The 26,641-nt window shown below is 42.4% G+C and overlaps 2 protein-coding genes across 3 annotated transcripts in view; one reads left to right on the top strand and one right to left on the bottom strand.

Moving 5' to 3' along the window:
- Nucleotides 1-25,266, top strand: part of LOC120458276 (POU domain protein 2) — a 29,245-nt gene extending 3,979 nt beyond the window's left edge. Inside the window, exons 3-5 of one of the 2 annotated variants that reach the window (XM_039645868.2) lie at nucleotides 11,455-12,336; nucleotides 19,658-19,714; nucleotides 23,498-25,266. In XM_039645868.2, coding sequence (XP_039501802.1) covers nucleotides 11,455-12,336; nucleotides 19,658-19,714; nucleotides 23,498-24,813 — 2,255 coding nt within the window. In that variant the 3' untranslated portion in view covers nucleotides 24,814-25,266. Of the gene's footprint in view, nucleotides 1-11,454; nucleotides 12,337-17,536; nucleotides 17,837-19,657; nucleotides 19,715-23,497 lie in introns of those variants that run through there. The other variant, XM_039645869.1, reaches the window with a different exon arrangement.
- Nucleotides 5,794-7,803, bottom strand: LOC120458277 (membrane metallo-endopeptidase-like 1). Its single transcript, XM_039645870.1, has one exon. It carries the CDS (start codon nucleotides 7,801-7,803, stop codon nucleotides 5,794-5,796), a length of 2,010 nt encoding a protein of 669 aa, XP_039501804.1.
- Nucleotides 25,267-26,641: the final 1,375 nt, after the last annotated feature.

Raw genomic sequence — 26,641 nt, 5'->3', positions numbered from 1 at the left:
AGTGCGAACATTTATGAAGATTGAAAGGGTTGTCAAACACTTCATCCGTCTTAAGGGGCAAGGACAAGGATGAGGACAAGGAGAACCACAAGGGGTTCAAGAGGGTGCCGCACATCCTGTTGCTCCTGCTCAACCCAAAAAAAAAGGGGGTTGCAACATCTTGTTTTCTTTCGATTATTGAAATTGCCATTTTGCCGTTTGATGATCTCACTCGGGGGACTTGAAAACACTTCTCGTGACCTCAATTGTTATTTAAAGCCAACCAAAGCGAGACCCCAATTTACCCAATACGCGATTTAAATAGGACTCATTACCATTCATCTTCATATGTAAATCCATTTCCTCTGCTCCAACTCGGAAATGCTCGCCTGACATGCAAAACCCACAAAAAATCAAACCTCCCTAAGTGCGCAATTATCAAAAATTTAATGTAAAACAAAGGCAGGCAGCCCTAAAACGAATAAGTCCAACACGCGACCGGAAATTAAAGTCGATTTAAGCAAATGTAACTCACCGAAGTTGGTTTCTTTGATTAGATTTTCTGTTAGATATTCGTGATTTTCAGCCCCAATCCACTTCCAAGATCGTTAGCATTTGAGGCTATCCATCACCCGAGTCAGCAGCCAGCTTCCCATTACGATTTGAACCATAATTTGCCATAAATGAGCTAACTCCATACAATGGCACATCTGCGGCCGATAAATGATGGGAAATGGTCTGACTAGCTGGTAGATGCAATCCAAAGGTAGAGACTGCCCTTCTAATGCATTAGAAACTAGAAAAAAGAAAGAAAGTTGCACTATAAGTGACTCATTCCCACTGTTTAGACAACTCTAAAGTAAAACTATATTTTATATGTTTTATGGCTTGGTAAGAATCAAACAACTGCTGCACACAAAAATTGTCTTTAAAAAGCAATATAAGAATGAAAGAATGAATTTTCCATCAAGATCTTAGGAAGTAACACAAACAAACACACATGCAAAAGGGTATTCAAAATAAGTGCTGTGCATGCAGCAAGTGCCGGAAATGCAAGGAAAAAGAAAACATTCGAATGCATCCTCTTTTCCCAGTTTCTGCTACTGGGCTGTGTGAGAACATGAGGTCCGGGTTAACAAAAGGGAAACGGCGTTAGGAACTCTAAGATTTCATTCAGAACGCTCTCGGATTTATCTCGCCAATCTCCGCCAGAACCGAGATGAACTGTCAGACGATGAACGAGACGAGAGATGCTCAATGCATCGCCGCATGAATGAAAATAATTATGATAATTGCAACTGCCACGAGATCGGATGGGTTGGTCTAGGTATAGTATGGTTATGGGTTCCTCGGTTCACCGACTAATTGTAGGATCACTGGCAGCGGGAACCGCAACGGCAACTCGATGGTTCGATTCAGATGTGGAAAACCCAATAAATCCATTGTGCGCTTAATTATTGTCGAAATTCAAATTGAAATGGTTGTGTTACCTGCCGTGCCTCTACCTTCTCTACCTGTCTTACCTGCCCCATCATTTATCTTCTCGAGATGCGCGAAATTTGAATGCTCAACGACTGCACCTGATCTCTCTATAAACGCATCTCCATATGCTCTTTTCCCTCTATATATGTATGTATATTCCATAGCCGTGTATATTCACATAAAAAATGGGATTTTCTTGTGTGGAAATTAGATCCTATTTGGCCCAGCGTGTGATTAGCGCGCCCCTTTGATCCACGCTGATGTGCGGCTGTCGGTTGCATTTGATTTATATTCAATTGAGGTGAGGTGGTTCTCTGTTTCTCTGACGGAAAGCAGACAGGTTCTGCCTGCTCCAGCCGCAGCAATTAAATTCAAATCAAACATTTATTTAAATTTTATGCACCAGTTGGTGGTTGATTGAATTGCATTTAACTGGGACTTTCCTGCAGCTACTGAAGATGAGCGCAATTCGAGATGGTTGGAATATAGTTTAATGGTCTAAGAAAGAGCTACAAAGCACTTTATTGAAAAGAACCTGCCGCAGCTTGAATAACATCATCAGCACTTTGTACTTATTTTTGAGGATAAATTTATTTTCGATAACTTTAAACCATATTGGAAATTATAGTTTTACTTTCTTTCGAGATACAACATATTTGTTTATCCGCCCAAAACAATTGGTTCACTTACTTTTGACCGTTCTGACCCTTCTGAATTCATGAACCCAGGCTGAATGCATTTCAAAGAAACCAAACCGGAAAGGCGTCAATTAGGCCAGAGCCGACTAATATTCCCCACCAAATTATGCATCATTAATCAATAAATGGTCGCGTTAGGAGAGATGATGCCCCAGCTGACGCCGTCACATCTTCACACCTTCTTGAACCTTAAGGTTCAAGGAAGCGCCGATGGAAAACCCTTGCAACAGATGTGACTACGTGCAACGCTAATATCGTTTTAATCGCGTCAAATTAAAGGTTCAATGAACAAACAAGTCAACTCCACTCAAAATTCCCATCGCCTAAAGATCAATGCATGGTAAACAAGAGTTTGTGGCTGAGAAGCAGAAACACCAGTGATCCAAAAACGGAGTGGAAAAAAGCGGTTGCCTTGTGCCGCGTAAGGCGGCTAAGAAAATTAGATTTTTAATTAAAATAATTTCGTATGCAATTTAGATAATCGTTGGCGAAAAACAGAAAAAAACAAAACAGGCAGTCCAGCAGAAGCCATGGGCAGGCAGAATCCCCAGCGATCCATGCGATCCATATGCGATTTGTTTGGCTGCATTTTTGGCTGGTCCGCGTTTTTGGAGCTGAGAGCATTCAGAGTTTCTGAAGTTCGGAGCTTGGCAGTTGGGGCGTTAACCCATGGAGGCGGACGCCGGTCGCGGCCAAATAAAATGAAGCACATTTTTTATACAAATCGAGAGGAGGCGGCAGCATCGGCAGTATCTGCAACAACAGCAGCAGCAGCAGGTTGCATCAAGATCCGCATGCATTTGCCCCGCTCCAAAGATGCTCCTCCTGGCTCCCCAGCTGCGGTGGCTTCGGCTTCTTGCGGAGGAGCACCACCACAGCTGAGGGTCACTAAAACCAAGAACACTCACGCACCACCGGCAACAACAATTGCAAAATATTTAAATTGATCATCTCCATTTAATAAAGCTACGGGTTCAATGGTTGCAGGACGCCAGAGGTGGCAGCGTGATAACTAAATCCAGAACTAACATTTATTTCTTCATCAGTGCTTTAAGATACACTGAGAAAGCTAGAGATCAATAGTAATAATTACAAAATAATTGTTATATAGTATATAGTATACCCAATCAATATACAATGACTCTTTCCAACAACATCGCAGTTTATTATAGAAACTTACTTTCTTTTTACTGATACTATATCTCAAGTAAATAATTATTAAACACATTTTTAGTGGATTTCAATGTGTCATCAGAACATTTAAAACACCTTTTTTGCAATCCGCTTTTATTGAAATCTTCAGTATATGATATGCAACTCACGATCCTCTCACGCTGCCACATCCACTTGCAACTTCCACTGCGCCTGCCTTTTTGCTTCCTGCTAAGTTGGGGAAAAGTTCTTAACTTAATTTCGCAACGATTTTCATAATTCACCATGAACACCCGACTTGGCAGCTAGTGCACCGATGGATTCCTGCCGATCCTAGTCCCTGCCCTCCACAAACCCCATCCCCAAAGTGGCCGGCAAGTGCAACTGTTTTGGTAGTTTCTACCTGACTGTTGGCCCGGCTAAGCTTAACTTTTAACTTGGCCTGCGACGACGCCCCTTTCGTTCAATTTCGGCTGCGATGGTGCAGGCAGATGGAGATGATGGCCAGGACGAGGACGGTGATGGGCATGAGGATGAGGATGCGGATGATGGTGGGTCAGCCAGTTGGGTTACTGTGGAAAGGGGTGATGGGTTATGGGTGTAGGTTGGATGAGGCATTATTGGCTAAGCGGCGGAAGCAGACTGCCGTGCCGTGAAAGGCATTCTGCATGTAATTATGGAAACATGGTTTTGGCAAGTTGTTTGCACAGGTCGCAATGTCATAGGGTTGCCAAGTCAATGTGTAAAGCGTCTCATTAAGTAAATCAAAGAGCTGCATTCGTCTGTAAAGGATTTCTTCCTGCTTGGCAGGACTATTAAACGAACATATTTTCAATTACACATTGAATTGTCTAAAACTAGTTTTTTAATGCCCGGCAACTCTTTTAGTTCCCAATCCCGCACATCACCCACCCAGTGTGGACTCCACCCTCTCTGCCCACCAAGATCTGGCCATAGCAAGTTGATTTTTTATTACAACGACTACGCCTTTCGAATTACTAGCGTCAAGCCCTCTTCGAAATGGTTTACATAAACGGAATTAATGCGATCAAGATGGGGCATCTAGATGGTCGAGATGTGAGGAGGGGGCGTAGACCCAAGAAGCTGGGCCAGAAGATTACAAATGAAGGCTAATTTGACTGGTCCATTGTGCTGGGCAAATGCAATTATGAGATAGAGCACTGCCGTCTCGAATTTCCCAGTCGAGGAGATTTTGCAATTTGGTCGGCTCGAAGACCACCTCCACGATCAGTTGTTTGATGTGGGTATATGTATACGAGTATATGTACAGGATAGCACTTTGCATTTCCTCGTGCACAAAAGCCATTAAATTAATGATCTATCTCATGCAATGCATGAGCCAGATTGTTGCGACCTGCCAGGAGTCAGGATGCCCCGCTGCGAGGATGCAAAAGGCAGCAGGATCGCTTACCTGGCCAGCTAATAAGAGACCTGGCGCCGAAAATCCATAACAAATGCACGAAAATCCGTTATGCCGTCGCTGGGACGGCCGAGATAAGCCCGAATATCCGAATATCCTTAAGCAAATACATATCGTACATATCCTTATTTCGTATGCAGACGGCAACAGGCTCGATCCAACGGTTTGGCTACCTTTTTGACTCCTAGCCTTTGGCTGGGCTAACACATTTGGGTTTTGTTCTCCGTATCTGGACTCTCAAGTGACGACTAATGATGGTAAAAACTGTTTTTCTTTTTGGGAAAAACAGAACACGGCAACGGCTTTCCAACTGCATCCTCACGTATTCTGCACCTTTTCTTGTAGCCGGTGACTTTCTTTTCGCTCTTTTGTTGCACCTTTTGTTCGCCGGCCGAAAATGCCATTAATTCGTAATGAGAAAGGTGTCATCGCTGCAAAGTCAAAGACAAATATTGCCAGGACCCGCCCACAGTTCGAGTTCCCCTGCCCGATGGGTGGTTCCTCCGGCAGGTTCTGCATCAAATCAATTAGTATTTCGGCTCTGTTCGATTGCCATCAGCTGTTCCAAGTGGGGGGCGTTAGTTTGGCCCATGAAATATCGATTTTCTGCCAGCGAAAGAACTATAAAGTCGCTGATGGTTTTCAAGCGGAAAATACTTGGCCTGGCTAAATGAAGACGTCATCGGGGCAGGCAAAACAATATTTATTCGGGTTTTTAATTCCAACATTTTTGCACTGAACAGGCAAAAAAGGCACTTGAAAAAATAAAAAATGATACCCAAATAATTCAATAATAATTTACTGAAATACTGAAACACTATTTCTACATTAAACTACCTTTGAATATTAATGCAGTACTTTTTCATGTTGTCATTTACTTGTTAGGTAATAAAAGGTGTATAATCTCTTGCATCCTTTGGACAAGTATTTGTACCACATTTATAATGTCCTCCAAATAATCTGCCCAACTATTTGCCTCATTGAACGCAATTATAATAAACAACAGACCCCCATTCCATTCGATCGAAAATCAATTTTATTTCACCAAACCACGCACTTCTTGAGCGGATTCATCTCGGTGCCCAGTTTACAATTGAAAGCCTCGCTGAACTCGGGCATATTGCTCAAGGTGCCCTGAACCCGGAACTCGTCGTAGGCGTGGACATCAGTCTTCAGTCTCCGCAGCTTATCGCCATTATCCTTGCCATTGCACCAGGTTTGGGCAAACTTAACGAAGAACAGCTGTTTGTTGTTGAAATTTACACCTCTCATGGGTTTTTCCAACCAAGCCTTGTCGCCAGTTTTCCGCTTGAATGCATAATATGCCATTCGAGTGCCGACATTATCGGCTATATTATCGCCAGAGGTGAGAGTGCCATTAGTTTGGACGCCCATCAGAATAAATTTATTGTACTGTGATTCGAGGCAGCGATATCGCTCTTTGAAGTTTCTCAGTGAAGCTGAGGACCACCAGTTCGCCTTCTTGCCATCATAATTGTACTGATAGCAATAGCTGTCGAATCCGTGGGCCATCTCATGGCCTATAATATTACCCACCCCAGCGTATTTAAGGACATCGGGGAAATCTATGTGATAGAAGGGCCACTGTGCCATACCAATGGTAATGAAGGCCAGGTTGAGGAAATCTGCATAGTAGGCATTCACAGTTCTCGTGGGCATGAGGAGGGGAATGAGGGCCTTGTCCACCGATCGCAGGCGTATCCTGGCTCTACTGCCCTCCAGGATGCACAGGTTCTCGAACCAATTTCCGGTCATATTGATATCGTTGTAAACACCATCAATCACTTCGCGATGCTGCAGATCGTCCGTATAGCCCACCAAAATATCCATGGAGGCCAGCTTAGTCTTAGCCTGCGAACGAGTATCTTCATCCAGCCAGGTGTGATGGTCCAAGAGATCATAGAACGTGTCCCTGATGTCCTTGGCAACACCCAGGATATCTGCACGCCTCTCCTTGTCGAAAACCTTGCCAATAAACCAGGGCAGCAGAGCGTAATTGAAATACGTCTCTGACAAGGAGCGACACTCACTTTGAACTCCGCCTGTTTTAGTTTGAGTTTTCCACAAGCCATAGAACTTGAGCAGCTCCCGCATTTTTATATAACCTTTTAACGTTTCCAAATTGGTTTGTTCCAGAAAGAATACCAAATCGTTGATATTATCCAATTGATTGATCACTGGCCACTGGGACTCCTGACTGCCATTGAAGGCCAGGTCAAAATATCGCGTCCAATTCAAACGATCGTGTTTATGTTTCACCAGGAATTCCCTGAAATTTAACTGCTCTGTTTCATTGCGAGTTTTGGCTAAGGAGAGAAAATTTCTTTCGAACTGCGTGAGGTTTTTAAAGTTCTCTATAAATTGCTTGGCTTTCTCTGCACTCGAATCCAAGCCAAACTCTTTGGTCATATTTTTCAACTGCTCCTCACTGTACCCAGCTAAAACCAAGCTGGGAAGTGTTATAAGTATGTCAAACTTCCTGGACGAAGTACTGTAGTGCACTTTGAGAGTCAGTAAAGGATATATGTCGTATTTGGACATAAAGTTGATGTACATCCAATCGTAAGTCGCATTGCTCTCCCTCAAACGATCCTCATCGAGTTCCAGAAAATACTGATAGGCCAACGACAAGTTGGCCTTCATATCCACACAGCTGGCATAGAATTGCTTGGCCTTAATCTCCGCCGATTTGGTGCCATTAACTCCCAGATCCTCCAGCTCTCGCTTGGTGGCATTCTGCAGGAATGCCTGGATCTGCTCATCGATCTTGTGCTGGATGGCGTGCAGGAAACTGGTATTCCTGGCCTGTTCCGGTACCAAGTCCGCCTTCTTCCAGCCGCCACAGCTGAACTCGTAGAAGTTCTCGCAGGGATCGATGCTCCTGTTCATGGTGGACAGCACGAATCGGCCATAATCCTCGAGTAGCTCCTCTCTGTGATTCGTGGCGGGTGGCAGGGAAAATAGATCGTTGGCTAGAACACGGCCGACTAAAATGAGCGATATTAACGTGGCCCACAAAGCGTTGACCATGGTCCAAAAAACACTCGAATAAGTATAAACACACACACACGATTCAGGTGAGAGCAATAATTAAATTGGAGTTGCGCGCCCGGCAGCAGACAGAAAAGTTCTAAACTTTTTTGGCAACGCGCTTTGGCAATTTATACAATCATGATCTGGCCAAAACCAAAACCAAAAAGGGGGCATTCGGGCTAAAAGGGGGCTGAGCACACGCTTCAGTGGGTTAGGTAATACAACACACTCGGATTCACCACAGAAATCACATTAGTGGCACAATTTATGGTTCTACCTTCGAGCAGCTGAATCTTCCGCACAAATCTTGGCATTCTTCAATTAACCGCAATTCTCCAAAAGAGTTCTTATCACTCTAGAAAGCTGATTTTACTATTTTATCGCTCTTTGGGGATCTCATCCCAGAGTGTTTTTCTTCTGTTCGAATTTGTTTATTTGTTTTTCGGTTTTTCAGTCTCTTTTTTGTTTGTGAATGTCACATGTTAATGACCCCGTTCCGAAATAATCACCGCAATTATAATGCAAACAATTCTAAATGGTTTTTAACTCTCTCATCTGGGTTTTTTATACATATATTCATGTGTTACGTATTTGCCTGCGAATAGACTCGTTACATCAGTCAGTAGACGGAGAGAAATTTGTGGGGAGGGGGCCTTGGAAAAAGCCACCAATTTTACCGATTTAAACGAAGCCACACTAAATTATGGTTTAAAAATAGTGCTACATTTCAATTTAATACAGGCAAATCAATTTGGGAGTTTTTTGATAGCATTTTACTCCCACGTTTCAATTTTAATGCTACACTGAAAAATACTGCTATATACAAATTTATATATGCAGAAAGTATACATTTTTAAACAAAAGAAAAGAATTTATTTATTTCTTCAATTTACTGCCTAAAAATGAAAGAGATTTCCAATAAAAATCTGCCTTTATGACCACTTTTTATCACATCTGCTGCTAGCCACAAATTTTAATAACCTTTAATACTTCACACAATCAGCCAAGTGGCTGTTGGGTGGTCCGATTACTCAATTAAAAGTACTTCCAAAGAAAAATCATTAAAAAAAACGCATTTCGATCGACTGAAAACAGAGATATTCAGCGAATTTCCTTCGCAGGCATTGCGTAATTGGAAATCCTTAAAGGATCGAAGGAACAAGCCAACTGCGAATGCATTGAGCTCCTGACACTTTTGCGTGGCTGCCCCTTTCCTTTCCCCCGCGTTTCACTTTTTCTAATGTGTTTGCCAGCCGGTGCATGCAACAAAGGGGCACAAAGGATAAAGGATATTGCCGCAATGGGAAATCAAAGCGCATAGGATAGCAATAAAGAGGGACCAGGTAGTGAGCAGGATGCGCGTTAATCGCCATGTTGCAGGTAAATATAATCGCACAAAGTAACAATGCCAAAAAAATAAAAAAATAAAAAAAGAAGCGGGGAAACTGGTTGGGAATGGCAGGAGGATCCTTGGAGCGCCTTCGCTTTAGTTGAAACAGCTTGCCGGGCTTAGGGTGCACGGGGCCAAAGGATGCACGGCATCAGTAGCAAATTGAGCCTGAAAAAAGGATTTAATGTTCAGTTTTTTAACAATTGCGGCTTGTGCGGCTAAAGAAGCAGCAGCAGCAGCAGCAGCTGCTCCTCCGATGGCAACTGTGCAAGCAAGGAATCCTTTCTTCGTCCCCTCATTTGATTGAAACTTTCACCTTTGGATCTTCATCTGTCAGCGAGAGTTTTTCCCCCAACGACAGATTGCATTTCCAAAAAGGACCTTGACTGGCACGCGCATTCAGGCACATTGACAGCAGCAGCGACACAGGAATCGCTTATAGAAATCAGGAAGCCTTTCCAATTATTGAAAGTCAGCTTTCTGGGCCGTACCGCCCTCATTTCATTTTCATAATCCTCGGCACGCTTCGCAATCAGTGGTGACAAATGTTCTCAGCAAAAAAGCCAACTCACAACATTACTAATAAGAATATTATTTGAAAATTTAAATTTTATTGTTAAATTGATATCTGGTTTAAATAAAACTAAAATATATAGATACCTAATTGCGAAAGTATTGTTATAAAGAATTAGAACATTCTACAGAATTTACATTGGCTCGATATTGGAAAGCAGATATTTAAGCTCAAAAGTATTAAACATATTACAACATTATATATATAGAATCCCATTTTTAGCTACATTGACTTGGCCGGAAAGCAGCTAGATCTGACAGCACAGTTCGCATCAGATGTATTTTCGCCATTTCCGGTGTGCCAACCCTTTTTGCATCTTCAAGATGTCGCGTGGCCAACACGATCCGCAGCGCAGGGGTGACAAGGGGTTAAGCGTTAACTAATATTTTCCCTATCGTTATGCTAAAGAATCCGGTTCAATTTGCAGCGGCAAGCGAACAGATGGGGAAATGGCTTTCCTGCGGCTTTGCCGGCTTTGTTCTACCTGACCCCCGGCCATAAATCAAATTAATACCCATAACATCGGCTCAGATCCGATCTGACTACTGCCTCCAATCACAATTAACTCGAACTCGTGTTTCGTGAACTTCTCTCATTATTCAGACGGTTTTTGGCGCTCTAATGAACATTTTGTGGTTGCCTTGGTTGGACTTGAAGCGCAGGCAATTGTGTTTTTGGCTTTTGGTGCTTTTCTATTTTTGTGCATCATTAGCCATAGGTCAGAGTTTCATTCATAAAGTGTTCTGTGTTTTTCCGTGCTGGTACTGGCTCTTAAATGATCCACAATGAAGTGATCATAGGCCATACAGTAGCAATTGTCGGCGGGAAAGCAAATGGGGCATCGGAAAAATGTATAGAGAAGTTTTGTTAATTACGGCGCTTATGCTTAATTATTTAATTTGAGCATATTACAGAAATTTCATTGACATTTCTAGTAAATCACTATAGCACTTGATAAGTATTAGGTAGGAATGGAAATTATTGCCCTACAACTGCAAAATAAAGGTACTTTTAGAAAGTAACAAATGTTTAAAATGTACTTGATTCAATTTTACGCCATTAGCAGTCCTGAAATCCAACTAATAGAGCTCAGCGAAGGGCGTGTCACTCAGAATGATGACGTACAACGCCCACACTTCGATGAACAAATGTTCGGATTTCACTCCCTGCGCTGCTTATGCGAAAACTATAAAATCAAAATTATGTACAGATTTCATAATCAATCAAAGTCATAAATGAAAAGAGCGCCGTAGAACGAAAAACAAAAAACTGATTGAAAAGTGGATATGGCGAGTATGGCGTCCAACCCCCGCTAAAAAGCAAAAACAGCAGCGTAACCAAATGGGCTAAGGGTGCAGGATCGAGGGGGTTACGAGGTGGAAAGGCGTATCAAAGTTCCATAATGATGAGTAATTGATAGTGACATAAACGGTTTCCATTGGCAATATGCTTTGCTTTGAGAAAGGGGTTGGAGGCGCTGGGATAAGGCTGTTTACCATCGGAGGGGTGAAAAGCCGGCAAGTGTTGATAATGATATTGAAACCCCTTTTTTTACCCTTTTTTTAGCCCATTTTATCAGCACTTTTTTCCGCCAAATTCTCACTTCATTTCGTTTAGTCTATAAAAATGCAATTGTTTAACCCTTTTTTTTCCGCTCTTCCACTTATTTTCCTGTGATTTATAGCGCTGGCTACAAGCTGTCGTGGCAAAACAATATTAAATCCCTGGTATCTAAGGCCCGCCGACGGCATTGGATATCATAATTATAATAGCAACAACACGGGAAGCGGGGAAATCAACAAGGATGTTGGCCAGCAGATGACTTCCGCATGTGGCGATGGCCAGACATGTCTGCCAGTCTCGTATTTTGGCATGGAGACGCTGGCATCTGTCAAACAGAGACAGAAATCCCTGCCAGACTTTCTAATACCGCTGCACGAAATTATGTTCCAGCAACAACATCATTACCAGCAAAGGACAATGGGCACATTAATTAATAGTCTGCCGCCCGGCTTGGGCTTGGTCGGGTATCCCCCACAAAAAGCCGAGACGTTCAAGTCGTTAACCCCGCCGAAAGCAGTGCAGCACCACCAAAATCACCAGCACCACCAAAATCACCAGCACAACCAAAATCACAAAAATCACACCGGTGACCACTCCTTCGTCCGGCACTTTCACGAACGAGATCGCCTCATTCGGGAGCACCAGCTCAAGCATCAGCAATTGCGTGACGAGGAGGAAGTCCTTCAGGAGCAGGAACAGGACGAGGAGCAGAGGCACGAAACGCTGGGGAAACCCCACGATGTTCCATCTGAGCTGGAGCTGAAGCACAACCATCATTGGCATGGCGTCGTTTGCGATGCCAATGGCCATGCCACGAGGCTGCTCCACATTGCCGCACCAAGGGCTGGACCTACACCACTGCCATCACATCAGCAACCGCCAGTCAGAGAGGTCCTGCCCCCGAACTCCACGTCCTTCTCGACTGTTGTGGATCCGCCCAAGGAGCCCAGCATTTACGAGCAGAAAACACCAAATGGTCGACATTGTCGTCCTGCCAACAAAGGTAAGTTTTATGCTCGAATTAATTGTTTAGCAGGGAGAAAAAGGGAAATGGAATAGTTAGGTAAATGGGGATAATGTGTTCAATATACTCAAAAATTACATAGTTCTATCTAAAGTTAAAATTAATAGTATACATATAATTATGAAAAATGAAGTATAGCTCAATTAAAATAACAAAATTTCTTATAGCTAGTGAGGGCTTTAATTATAATTTTAGTAAATAACTTTCTACAATTTCTTTTGTACTCTCAAAAAGGGAGCTATCACAATCATACCACATTTCAAATCCAATTCAAGGTAACCCAAACCCAAGCACTCTGAAAGTTCAAAATAAAACCGAATTCAACTCAATTACAAGCTCTCAACTTAATACAATACCTCTGCCACATCGTCAGCCACCCCAAGTAAAGTCCAGCGGAAAGAAAAGAAAGTGGGTACAGAAAGTGCCCCTCGGAATTGCCAACATACAAACTCCATTTAAAATCACTAAAATATTAATAAATTTTACAAAAGTGCGAACAAAATATGCGTGAAAATTCTGAAGTACACCAGCACAACCTTTACAACTTTATTTAATGGAATTTAAAACCACTTTGTACGACCCACTGGGTGGGTGGTTCAGACTGGGGTCATTTGGTGGGTGGTTGTCGGGCTGCCCGAAAAGGTTGCTTGCGGCATTCTAAAAAAAACCGAACCACAATTGCATGAGCTAACCTTTGACAGGGACACAACAAAAAGCGAAAACAGCACCCACCCCGCACAAACAATGGGCCAAATGGGAAAATCCAAAGTGAAAAGCTCTGAAAACTGCTGCCCTCGAAACTGGTGTCACTACCAACTGCGACCCGGTACCCTGAGCAGCTTATGGCCAATTGAGCCCCGCCTCGGGGACCAAACTCCACTCCGAGGGTGGCCGTAAATCCAATAAAAACGCTTTACAAGCCGTAAAGCAAAGATCATAAATCCATTTTTGTTTTTCACCCACCACCGCACCTCCATTTAAATGCGATTTACATTTTTCCACCGACTTTAAAATGGTTGCGCATCGCCATAAGGGTTCGATTTGCATAGATTGATTTCTATTTAGACTGACAAAAAATGGAGTCAAATGGAAAGCTTTATTCTATTTCAGTTGCTCTAGCTATATCTGCCATTCAGTTTTTTAAAAAAATATATATATATTAAGTAGTATTTGCTGCTATAAAAAAATTAATAAAAATAAATTAAGGCCTAAAGAAGTTAAAAAAATGGTATTACATTTTGCAGTAAATCTTGTCATATTAATACAAACGTTATGTAAAAGTCCATACATAATTATAAATAATTTTAAATATATATAGCATTCATAGCGAACCATTTACTTAAGATATATATTTTTTTTTATAGGATTTAATTCAATAACCAGCACGATAAATCGTTACAATAAGTATTTATGCCTTTGTACTTTTAAAGCCATTGAAAGTTTTCCAAGCTGTCAATCGCTGGAAGAAAAGGAACCCTCTCGAATCGTTCCCTCCAAAACTTTTCAACTCCTTCCATCTGCTGACCCAAAAAACCGAGTACATCTTGTACAAAAAACCCACAAAAATAGCGCGCCAAAGTAGTAGAAAGGAACACGATTAAAGCGAGCGCAAATCGATGAGGAAACCTCAGCAACGGAAATCAATAGAGGAAGAGCACAAAGCATCCTCTAAATGTCCTTTTACTTCCGCATTTGTAGCGCCGCATCTTCTGCCCTTCCAGGATTATTTATTAACGTTTATTGATTCCGACTTGCCCAGCGGCAATCTGCCACAGAAAATCGCTGTCAATCGGCGCTGCAACCCTTCGCCGAAGAACATAGTCTGATATTTCAGCAGAAAATAATGCATTTTCTTCACATTTTTTCGCCACACAATGCCGAAGAAAATTGCGCGCCGTTTTTTCAGTCCGTTTTTTTGGGACTGAAAACCGAAGAAAACTGCAGAGCAGAGACTCAAGGGTAAAAATTGAGGATCACTGTCGAGGATTACCCGAGATCTTCCACGGCTTAGCTCTAAGGTAAACTCACGAGGGGTTGCAACCCCTTGGCTTCGGGCTACCTAAGGGTGAATGTACCCCAATAATGCGTAATTTTTTAAGGTAAAAACAGCTCGAAATTGAAAGAAATTCAAATTGAACAAAGGCCAATTTTTTGGGTGATTTTTTGTGCGATTTCTGTGTCTTCGGGGAGGGTGAGAAAAAGGCACGGCAAAATTGCGGTTCCTTTTTTACTTTTTTTTGGGTGCCAGGACTCTGATTAAGTACGGGATATCTAACGGAATTTTCGCAAAATTTTCTCACAATTTTTTGGGCAAAGAACTATTGATTTATGTGCCTGCTTTTAACCCATTTCGGATAAGGAAAATAATATGTTTTTCAAGAAAACCGTTACTTTTGGGCACAAAATGTTGATGCCAAGATTTCAGGACTTGGCTTCTTCTTAAAATTGGAAAAATTGATATTTTAAATAAATTCATCTTCACACATCAAACTGTAGCTTAAATTGCGCTGCTGATATGAATATTTTACGCATAAATCAGCATAGAATGAACTACGCTTTAGTTCTTCCACTAACACGCCAACTAATGCCCATAAGCCGCTGCAGAAGCCACACAAAAGGACGAAAGATGTGAGCCCCAACTGTAACCACTGCCCCAGCCTCAACTTCATCTCCCCCCCAATTTCCCTATCCGAAATGTACAATCAACTTGAGGACGGAATGCTAGTCTCGTCTTATTTGCTTAACGCAAATTGGTATGTCATTTTAATGCGTTGCAACAACAAGAAGCGACAGGGAAATGTCGTAGTTTTCACAACCACCCGACTTTGTTTGGTTCCGGGTTAGTGCTGCTCCCACAACCACTTTCCACTTTCCTCCTCCACCGGCAATCCTGGCGATGTCCTTGTCCTTGTCCCGTCTGTTATCGTCATGCAAAGTGTGTGAGGCTTCCACAACCAGGCAAAACTCCCTTTTCCTTTCGATTTGCCGGCGATGCTGCGAAGCGTTTATTTTCTTGATTAATTTCAATGCCCAAAAACCTCCATGTTGCTATGCACATGTGTGCGTATTTGGCTGTTGGTCCCCCCGTTCTTTTTGTTGGTCCTGTCTGTTGTGTCCAGTGATGTCCTGGCTGTCTGTGCCGTCTGTGCCGTCTGCTCCTGGCAAATAATCAAATTGCCTAGACACCGCCCAAGAACTAGGCAAAATAACGCACAGGGAAAACTATCCAAAGTGAGGAACTGTTTATCTTTTGTCTCCCTGTGACAAGTTTAATCAGCAGCAGCAGCAGCAACGCCAGGACCAAAAAGGATAACTATTGAAATTAGTTTGGGGGAGAATCGAACGATTGCTATTGATTTTCCTGAATTTTTCCTTGCTTCCTTAAATCATTTTGGCACTTTAATGTGCAGTAATGCGGAAATAGTTATAGTGGAATAGTTATTTGTGGGTAAAATACTTATGTTAGTAAAATTCCACAATAATTATTACTCATATTAAAGCAACATCAGTTTAAGTGGCCTATTAAAAAGCTTTTTAAACGTTTATTAAACTTTTTCAGCAATAAATTATGAATCTATTAAATGTTATAAAAAAATAATATTTAAAAATAATTAGAAGATTTATATTCATAAATGCTCGTTTATATTTCGCTTGCTTTTATTGCTGCTTTCAACATTCTTTAATTGTTTTCGTTTTTTCCAAGAGGAGACAAGAGGAAATCGAGTCCTGAAGGCAGAAACATTAATTTTGCAGTTTTAATTAAAATGCTTCAGACGAAACGGGAAATGGCCCAGGTCAGGGGAAGGGGAAGAGGAGGGGACTGGGAATGAATTTCCCTCAAGACAGTATTTTCTCCTGCAACTCCCACGAACTTTGGCGAAAAGAGAAAGAAAGCCAGGGCAAGTGCAGTCACAGTCATAATCATAAAGTGTATGCGCTGTCGCCAGGGCTGCAAAGGTCCTTTTCTCCCGCTTTTCCTTCGCAAAAAAGCAGGAAAATCGAATGGGTGAGAGGTGGAAAAGGGAAAAGGGGCGAAAGCAGGGGAGAAAGCGAGAGAGCGCAACAACACTTGTTGTAATTACTCGAGCAAGTCTCGGTTCAATGGCTGCGGTGATGTTTATATGAATGAGCTTTGTGTTTATATAATCACACCAAATGCTCAACTTAATGGGCGGACTGTATGGCAGGACTGCAGTAGTGCAGGATTCGGGAAATGCTGGATTGAGTTTCATAGAATAACAATAAAAGGTGGTGAAAAGCTAGGGATTTTAACTGGCACTGTCAATTTGGAGCTGGACTCTTTCTTTAAAGTAACAAATATGTTTTATGTATATGAAAAGGAAAAGATTAAATAATAAAGAGCCCTAATATTTAACCTCCCAAAATATTATATAATTTAACTTGTTTATTTAAATATATACCATACCGTAAGTACCATTATTATTATCAGAGTTAGAGTGATGCATTCAATGTAAAGTCTGAAGGTAGCAAGTGAATCTTAACAAGCTGAGCTCCCGAGGTTTCTCCAAAAAACTATCCCTTCAGTCCGAACAATACATAACCATAAGCCCCAATGGTATATAGAAGCCAGACGACACCTTCCCAGGAGCACATAAACCCCCCACTTAATTATGATTTACTTGCAACTGGGGGCAAATCGGGATATGCAAAGAAATGCTGCATACTGCGCAGAAAGTCGGAGAATGCATAATACATAGGCCACACCCATTTCGCAGGAGAAGTCAACTTGTGGCCTATGCTAATGCAGGAAAATGTGGAAATGCAGGAAAATGTGAAACTGCAGGAGAGGGCCAACACAATGAAGTCCCAGCATATTCTGATCAGAATGCACAGCGACAAAGGATACGTTCCACACCACACCACACCACACAAACCCACACGCACACACTGAAAGTCGGCTAACGGTGCAGGGGTTGATAGCTGGGGAAATGAGCGAGAGAGCGGAGAGGAAGTGAGGAAAACTATACGGCTGCAAATCATAAAGCATATCACACACACAGGCACAGACACTAGCCACTAGCCACCAGAAGAGAGAGTGAGAGAGAGGGCAGCGAGTGCGAGCGAGAGGTGGCATGCACATAGCAGAGAATGCAGCAAAATACGATTCCTCAATTCAGTTTCTAAGTTGCATTCGAGCGAAGAAGTTGAAGCTAGACGGTCCGGTTTCCTAACTCGTGCTCAACTATCGAAATCGAACAGAGCAGATCGGGAAATTAGAAAATCGTAGATTGCCTCAGTTGTGAATGTTTAAGTGACCAACGGATTATTTAAATTTTATGAACATTTGTTAAACACAAAACTGCGAAAATGATGGTGCTACAGCAACAACAACAGCATCTCTGGGATGCGAACACAACCAGTAACACAAACACACAAGCAGCACAGCAATCGGCGAATGTGGAAAGCACGCCAACTAAAGTTTGCCATCAGGAAAATGCAACAGCAGCGGCACACACATGTGAGTTTTTCAGGGTTGCCACCCCACAACCAGCCATGGAAGCTTTTCAATAGAGCTGTCAAATACAAACGGATTTTGAAAAAATATTTTGAAGTTTGTTCAGCATCTCAGTGAATATGATTTGAATATTTATTACAAAATTATACCAAAGTTAGATAACTTTAGAACAACCAACAAAACAGGATTTGAATATTTAAAATGTAAAAATCTTTTAAAGCTGACTTTGAAATAAAATATAGACAAGAAGTCAGCCAACATACCAAAGGAAAACCAAGATTTATAGTACCCCGTACCTGTTACCAAAACTTTTCACTTTCTCAAGCAATAAATTTGGTCAGAAGGGGACTAGGAACGAGTCCAGTCCAGGACACACAAAGGACACCGATTATCATTACACGCCCACACATTATCCCAGGTCCAGATCAGATGGAATAGCATATAGAAGAGGCACACACAATTTCCCTATCAGATGAACGATTTCATGGCGTTTTGCAATAGATTTGATGCGATGTCCTGCTGCTGACGGTGTCCTTTTTTGGGCAGCTGCTGTCCTTGAGCATCCCACTGTGCGAGCGTGTGATCGTAGTTTTTAGATTTCTTGTGTTTGCATTTGCATCCTGGCAGTGTCCTTTTTACCTGTGCCCCAGACGTTGTCTTTCTTCCATGAGGGTATTTTGCATGAAGACAAAGGAGAAAGGAAACGCTGTTTTTTCTTCTCATTCCTGGAATTTCCTTAGTTTTTTAGGGCGAAAACTATTTGCCAGCCTATGGAAATTTTCATGGAACAAAGGAAAGAAACCAAATTAGCCACAAAAGGCAAATTTTCTGTAATTACATTTAAGCCGAAGGTGTGTGGATACAAAAAGGAAGAGCAATTCCAGCATGCAGATCATGTGCACAGCCAAAATCCCAAAGATCCTTTGACTAATGCCACTTGTTATCCAGCCAACAACCAACAAGTGAGGTGTGAGGTCAACCACCGCCTCCAACTAAGCCGACCCCAATCCCATCGGGCCAAACCAATACCCAACCACAAGGACAACGCCATTCCAATGGCCAATGGCCACTGGTAATCTGTATATTTATATTGTTTTGCACAGGACATTATGCACAAGGATTCCCCAAGTCAGAGCGTCCTCACACAATATATTGTCGTAAAAATATGTTACTTTTTCCCTGCTGCCCGTTGTCCTTTTTGGACCAGGCTACTACTTTGCTTACGCCCCGAGGGAGCTATAAATTTAATATCTACTTTGCAAAACAAAAAACCAAATGGCACAAAAAAAGAGCTGAGGGAGGATGAGAAAGGACGGTGGGAAATGGCTAGAAGATGCTGAGGATTTGGTGCCCTGTCTTTTAAAGGGGCTTTGAATGCGAGGAATTCACTTAAATCAAAAACGTAACTATTGGTATAACCATTTAAGATACATTTCGATACCTTGGCATTACGTGCAGTGCACTTTTCTTAGCCTATAAAAAATTGCGTGAAAACTACTTTCAGCATAATGCCAACCATTTGCACTCGGAAATTGACTCTTAAAAACTTTACACCGCCGAGCACTCAGCTGAGAGCTGGAAACATTTTTGCATGTTATATACGCCATAAGAAATGTGTTATGTCCGAACTCCTAATGGACATTTTACGAGCCAGACATGAAACGAAAACACCCTGACACCAAGTCACCATCCCCACTTCTTGTTTAAGCAGTGTTTGTCCTGTCCATATCTGTTCTGCGATGACGCGTACGTGTCATTTGCATTTGAGTTTTCTGCTGTTAGACATTATTAAAAATTAAAAACATATTTTTTTTCTCTTTGCAGTTATGCGGCACATGTCGAACTCACCCACACCGCCCTCGCCACTGCGTTCGCTATCAGGTAAATAAATGTGCATATAATATGGCTAATCCTTGGCCAGCATTCAGACGTCATGTCCTTTTTATCCTGCTCCCCGACTCGCGGAACGTGGCTACTTTGTGGCTAAATTGATTACTCACACGACAGACAATTTTTATAGTTTTCAGTTTTCCTCTTTTTGCAATATGCAATAAGCCACGCATCCCCTTTTCCGCATCCCCTATCCACATTGGGCTCTATTTCAGGGTTTGGCCTAGGTAGTAACTCAGAAGTGCGGCCAAGGACTGACGTCCTTGTTCCTTCACAAGTTCCTGGTTCTGTTATAGGTAATGAGGCATTAGGTTAGGGCACCTCTAATATTTATAGGTGCTGTTGGGCAACCAGCACGTGACTGAAGTGTGACCCAGGATGGGCCAGAAGCCTTTGGGTTTGAAGAAAGAAATCCGACAGCTCTAGGAGATCGAATGCTACATGTTTAGCTTCTTGGTTCAAAAATTACTTACTTTACTTAAACTCGAAAAATATCCTAAAAACTTAATTAACCACAAATATTAACAATTTGTAGGAGCTTATCTTAGTAGCAAATTTTCTGTATTTTCCTTTTATCTTTATTTTATTTTCATGACTAGTTTTTCTAAAAATCGTAGGATTTATTTATTAAACATTTGAGTAGTTTTCGCACCCAACACTGAAAATAATTGGTATAAACATGCATTCATTATGTGCCTTTGTATAAATTATTCAAACCTTAACTGCTTTTCATCCATTTCCATGGAATGCCACCCAAAATCTGCTCTCCACTCCCACCAAAAACTCCCCCGAGAAAACAACCCCCGCATGGCAACAAGCTTAAACCAGAGATCATCCTTGTGAGACCCCTATATGCTCTTTTGACCTCCACCCCCACCTCCAACTCCCCCGGTGACCCTAACACGACCCTCTTCTGTTCGCAAACAAACAGAAATAACAATTTGTCAAAATGTAAATTTCTGCATTGGCGCATTTAAATGATGGGCAGGGCAATTATGTAAGTGCCCCGAATGCAAGGCCAACAACCCCTAACGAAGTGCAACTAATCTATGCAAAAACATGCATGGAAATCCACCCCATTTGAATAAATGCGGCGCATTAACAGGGTTGCCAATGCCATCCGATAGTAGTTGGCAATTAAACTTGCATTTTTATTGGTTTACACAAATTAGTTGAGTCAATCGGGCCAAGGGTGCCCCTAGACCCTCTCACACCCCTCCTCCATCCATTATGCATATTCAAATGTTGTCAAAATAATCGGGAAAGGGGGAACCCTTTTTTTTTCAAATAAAGGGTTGCTTAACCGCTAAAAAACTCAAGTGCCGTAACATTAGCATCGCACACAAAAAAGGCAAACTGTTGATCCGGCTCAACCCTGTTTAACATATCATTTGAATAGCGTCGAGGTGTGAAGTCGATTGAGGGGGTAACCCTAGGCGAAGGGTTACCCTTGCCACCTCATTTTTTAAAGTGCCACTTGTTGAACGATCTCCCCTCGTTCCGGTTATTCAAATTGAAAGGATTTCGGTTGCGTGAAGTTAATTGAGGGGTATTTCGTGAGAGGAAGCGCGAAAAGGATATTACAATCAGCAGCTCTGATTGGGTGCTCTTTATTTATTCGTACTTCTAAAAAAAAACTTTGTTTGGAGGGCGTTTCAAGGGCGTTTTTGTGGCATGCAAACAAGTTTAAAAGAGTCCGTGGGCGTGACGAGTTCTTGATGAAGGGTTAAGTAGTCAATGAAAGTGCAAAATGTAGGTGGTTATGAATTTAATTTAAATAATGGGGAACTTAGGAAATCGATTTAAAGGGTACCACTTATTAGGAGAGATTTTACTTCTAGCTACAAATGTTAAAATATAATATTTAAAGACTATTCAAGAAATCCTATTCTATTTCCGAAAGTGGTTTTTACTCATAGATAAACAGCTTGAGATATGCAAGGATAATTGGATTGCCAGAGTCTGGCCCTCAATCACCCTTCGCCCATCTTTTAGTGCACTTTCCAAATTTTTGGCTGTATCTTTCCGATAAATCGAAACGCACTTTACATTCCCTTTTATGGAACGGCATAGAGGGAAAATCAACCCCTAAAAACTGCATGCAAAAGGAGTACCCAGAATTTGGAGTTTTCCAATAGAGGCAACACTTCATTTGTCAGTGGAAACATTCACACATTGCCATTGTGGCTGGACGAGGAACTTGCATTCACCATCTAGTCCTCATCAGCAGGATAACACATCTGCCACGGAGACAGACAAAGCGGTATCACCTGGTTTTGGGTTTCGAAAAAATCTAGTTTCGATGCTCGTGGATCGCTCGCTGCAGGCGCATTCCACTTACAAAGGATCACAACAGTGTTTCTTCGTCTTGATTTGAACTTGCTCGCGAGGCTTCTTGACTTTCCTCCTTTCTTTTCATTTTTTTCCAAAGCCAAACAATGCAACTTGGAACCCTTTTTCCTAGCTGGTTCAAATCTCCACCCAATGGGCAAGATGCATTCGGTTCTAATCCGCAACTCGTGCATTCGAAATTGTAACGAATTTTAAATTCGCAACTGCGCTGCCGTCGGAGGGTTGAAAAATCCTACCAAAAAGGGTGACAAATTTTGGACTATGCCTAACCCTTGGATGAGTTTCCTTTCTGACTGGTTCCAATAGATTTTCAATGGCTAATTTTATTACGGCGTATTCAACTTTCGCCGTTCTACATAAAGGGAGTCATAAAAACAGCTGCCCACATGCAATTTATTTTGCAAAGTTCAAACGCCCGCATTGAATAAATATAATTTTTGAAACATTTCCTAATCCGCTGAATCGAGTTTAACATGGGGTTGAATCCGCTTAAAACTATCAATTCTCTTTATTTTCAAATCGGTTTAACATTTTTTACATCTCAGACAAATGTTGGAAAGTTGATTTTTAATGGTGGATCGAAAGCGGGGAAGTTGGTTGCGCTATATACATGAAGGAAAAGCTTTTATACTCGAAAGGGTTTGATCATATTTCTCCAGTCGGAAGTTGAATACTCATTATTATATTTTCCCATCAAAATCAATAATTTTCTATTAAGAAATTATGAAATCTGAGCTCCTTTCGCTGCTCTACTGCGCATTTATCGGAGACAAAGGAGCAAGCATCCTGTTTGACTCCGCCGTGGCCTCTGATGTATGGCTATTTTTCAATTATTATGCATGGTTGGGTTTTCAACAAGGATGTTGGGGTATGTCGGTGGTTAATGGGGGAGTGGAGGCCACAAAGGGAACCCTTCCGCTTGAGCGTCTATCGTAGCCAACCGCAGGACGCAGACATTGGACAGGATAGCTGGGAAAGGATGGGCATTCGATTGGAAGATTGAATAAAATTTGACTTAAAAAGGCCGAAGAGAAAATGTTTACTGAAAGTCGGTGAATGAATACACTTTGTGCGTGAATAGAAAAGGCCTTAAAAGGGACTAGTGAGATATAGGATATATTATTCCCCCAAAAACTCTTATTTATATTAGAAATACAATTAATTAGTTTAGTCAGCTAGACCTTTTATTTCTATATGGTTTTTTCCTATCTAAACCTCCTTTCAAATTCATAATACCCTTAAGATACCCTTTAAAATAGCTGCAGAAATATTGAAAAACTTGCCGAGTCTTTTAGTTAAAATCAAATTATGCCACGCGTGCGTTGACCAGTCCGGCTACTTGAACTTCATTGAGTTGGAAAATTGAAAAGCAAACTACCCACAATCATCTACTATAAAAATATCCTTTTTCCTTACTTACAGACTGTGGCAAGAGCTTCGAGGAGGAGGAACTGGAGCTGGGCGAGAACTGCGAGATGCCCCAGAATCTGAGCAGCAAGCGCCAGGCCAGGGAGCTGGATTCTGAGCTGGAAAACGAGGTCCTGGACTTGGCTCCGCCACCAAAGAGATTGGCGGAAGACCAGTTGAAGGAGGAGCGGGAGGAGGAAAAGGCAGCCAGTGCCAATCCACCACAGGCCGTGGGATTTGCGCCGGAGGAAATGCATCAGGCCCTGCAACTGCAGCTGCACAGCTACATCGAAATGGTGCGCCAACTGGCGCCGGAGGCCTTTCCCAATCCCAACCTGGCCACGCAGTTCCTGCTGCAGAACTCCCTGCAGGCGCTGGCGCAGTTTCAGGCCCTGCAGCAGATGAAGCAGCAGCAAAGGGAGGATCCTCTGCCCAGTTACTCCACCCCCTTGGCCAAATCACCTCTGAGAAGTCCCTCCCTAAGTCCCGTGCCCAGGCACAGCAAGTCCCAGCAGCGAACTCCGCCAAACTCGATGACCGCCAATTCGCTGGGTCTGAGCAGTGCCGTGATGACTCCAAATACGCCCAGCATGCAACAGCAACAGCATCCGCAGCTGCAGCAGAGCACTCCGAAGCCCACGAGTGGACTAACTGTGGCATCCGCCATGGCCAAACTGGAGCAGTCGCCGGAGGAGACCACCGATCTGGAGGAGCTGGAGCAGTTCGCCAAGACCTTCAAGCAGCGGAGAATCAAACTGGGCTTCACCCAGGGTGATGTGGGTCTGGCCATGGGCAAACTGTATGGCAATGACTTCTCGCAAACCACCATTTCCCGCTTCGAAGCCCTTAATCTGAGCTTCAAGAACATGTGCAAGCTAAAGCCGCTGCTCCAGAAATGGTTGGAGGATGCGGACAGCACAGTGGCCAAGTCGGGCGGCGGAGTCTTCAACATCAACACGATGACCAGCACCCTGAGCAGCACACCGGAAAGCATTCTGGGGCGCAGGCGAAAGAAGCGCACCTCCATCGAGACCACGGTGCGGACCACGCTGGAGAAGGCCTTCCTGATGAACTGCAAGCCCACGTCGGAGGAGATCAGCCAGCTGTCCGAGCGCTTGAACATGGACAAGGAGGTGATCCGGGTGTGGTTCTGCAATCGCCGCCAGAAGGAGAAGCGCATCAATCCCTCGCTGGATCTGGACAGTCCCACGGGCACTCCACTGAGCAGTCATGCCTTTGGGTATCCACCGCAGGCTCTGAACATGTCCCACATGCAAATGGAGGCCGGATCGGGCTCCTTCTGCGGCAGCTCCATCAGTTCCGGGGAATAGGAGATGCGGGATCACCGTGGAAATCCATCCATCCAATGTTGTACATAGTCAGCTTATACTCCAAATTCTTCCACAACATTCCACAAGCCACTCTCTCCATATCAAATGCAAACAATGAATGCCATGGATGTATTTAGTAAACTAGGTGATAGCCAGTCGTATCAGAAAATCCATTACGAATTTATGAGTACATATAGCTCCACTACACTACACTACACCTATTCGTATCTGTATGCATATAGAGTTCCTAGTTCTAGCTATTCCCCAAATGCCATACGTGTATCTGTTGTGCCCCATATCCACTATGCCACAAATCAATCCCCTAGTTGTATTTAATGTGTATTGACTTAGATGTGTATGTACGGTGTACCGATGTTGTTGTACGATGTCCAATTGTAAATTGATCTTGAACACACTTAGATCGTAACATTTCAAAAATTTCAATAAAATTATTCCGATAAAATAATTTATAAAAACATACTGTCTTTTATTGTTGGGTGAAAACTATGATGAAACTTTGAGATATAAAGTCTATACTGATATTGAGAATTAGCATCGTCTAATCTAAACTTGTTACTAAAAAGTATTTAGTTGCATTAAATTTCTATCAACTATATTTAAAAAAGTCCTTAAAAATTAAGTTAAATTTAATCTACCACACATATTTACCATGTAGATACCATGTATGTTTTTGAAACACCCCAGCTTATTATTCAATTAGCCAGCGCTTTAGGATTTGGACAGCGTGTGCCGTATGAAAACGCACTCGAATCTCATTAGGCACCGCCTAAATAAATATTGAACGAGGTATTTAGTTAACTGATTTCCTTGGCCCGCTCCAAAAGCGTTTGCCAGCCACGCGACAAAGGCAAACAAGACCATTTTTTAATAAACTTCCTGGCAAACGCGGGCCAGATCAGCAAAAGGATGCGAAGGATGCGAAGGACCCACACCAGCAACCCCTTTTTTATGTTCAGTTGGTTGTCGAGTGTGGATTTGCTGGATAAGAAATCACTTCATCTTTTTGGGCCCGGCGACAGTCAATATGGCAGCCCAGACAGAACCCTTATTTGTATATCGAGGCAAGCGTGTAAATCCTTTTTTATCAACCCCCAACCCCGATCCCTCAGCCCGGACTGCCCCTGCTGCCAAAAGTTTGCCGGATTCTGATTCGTTTAGGGCACGAATCTCTAAAAAATGATAGAGTTGGGGAAGTTGGCAAAGGGTTCATGCCATCAATTCACACATAGTTATGTCATATGCTCCTGGCCTCGGTGGTTGATTTTGGTCTTGTTCTGGCTTACAGCTCCTGTTGTTTGCTGTTCTGGGCATCCGATGTGGGCAGTGGAAGTATTTTATGTTGTCCCAGTTGTATCCTTTGGAAATCGCTTAGGCGAGTCAAGTCCTCAGTCCTCAGCCCTTGATGGAGATATCTTAATGGAAGTGTGCCAATAAATTAGGTAAATGATTGTGGAAAGGAGTGGCAAGGACACATGTGCTTAGCACTTTTAAGCTGGCCAAATATTATTTAGTAATATTTTCTATGCATTTTTAGAAAGCTTTAAAGTATCTCGAAATATCGTGATTCTCATATATTGATTCTCAAACATATTGATTTTATAGGGTTAATCCAAATTCAATTCTAATAAAGTGTCCAATGTTTTAATAAATTATTTCGCATTCAGGCAACTCTTATGCCTCAGCGATATTTATTTAAAACTTGACGACTAACTTGCCTGCAGCTGACCAGAGCTGCGAATAAATTTTTAATCTGGCCAGAAGTGAAATCTCGACCAGAATGCTTACCCTATTTAATTTGCAGGCCATT

Source organism: Drosophila santomea, chromosome 2L (assembly GCF_016746245.2).
Source record: "Drosophila santomea strain STO CAGO 1482 chromosome 2L, Prin_Dsan_1.1, whole genome shotgun sequence".
Classification (NCBI taxonomy): domain Eukaryota; kingdom Metazoa; phylum Arthropoda; class Insecta; order Diptera; family Drosophilidae; genus Drosophila; species Drosophila santomea.
Note: the sequence above shows the minus strand (reverse complement) of the source record. Positions and strands in the feature narration are given on the sequence as shown.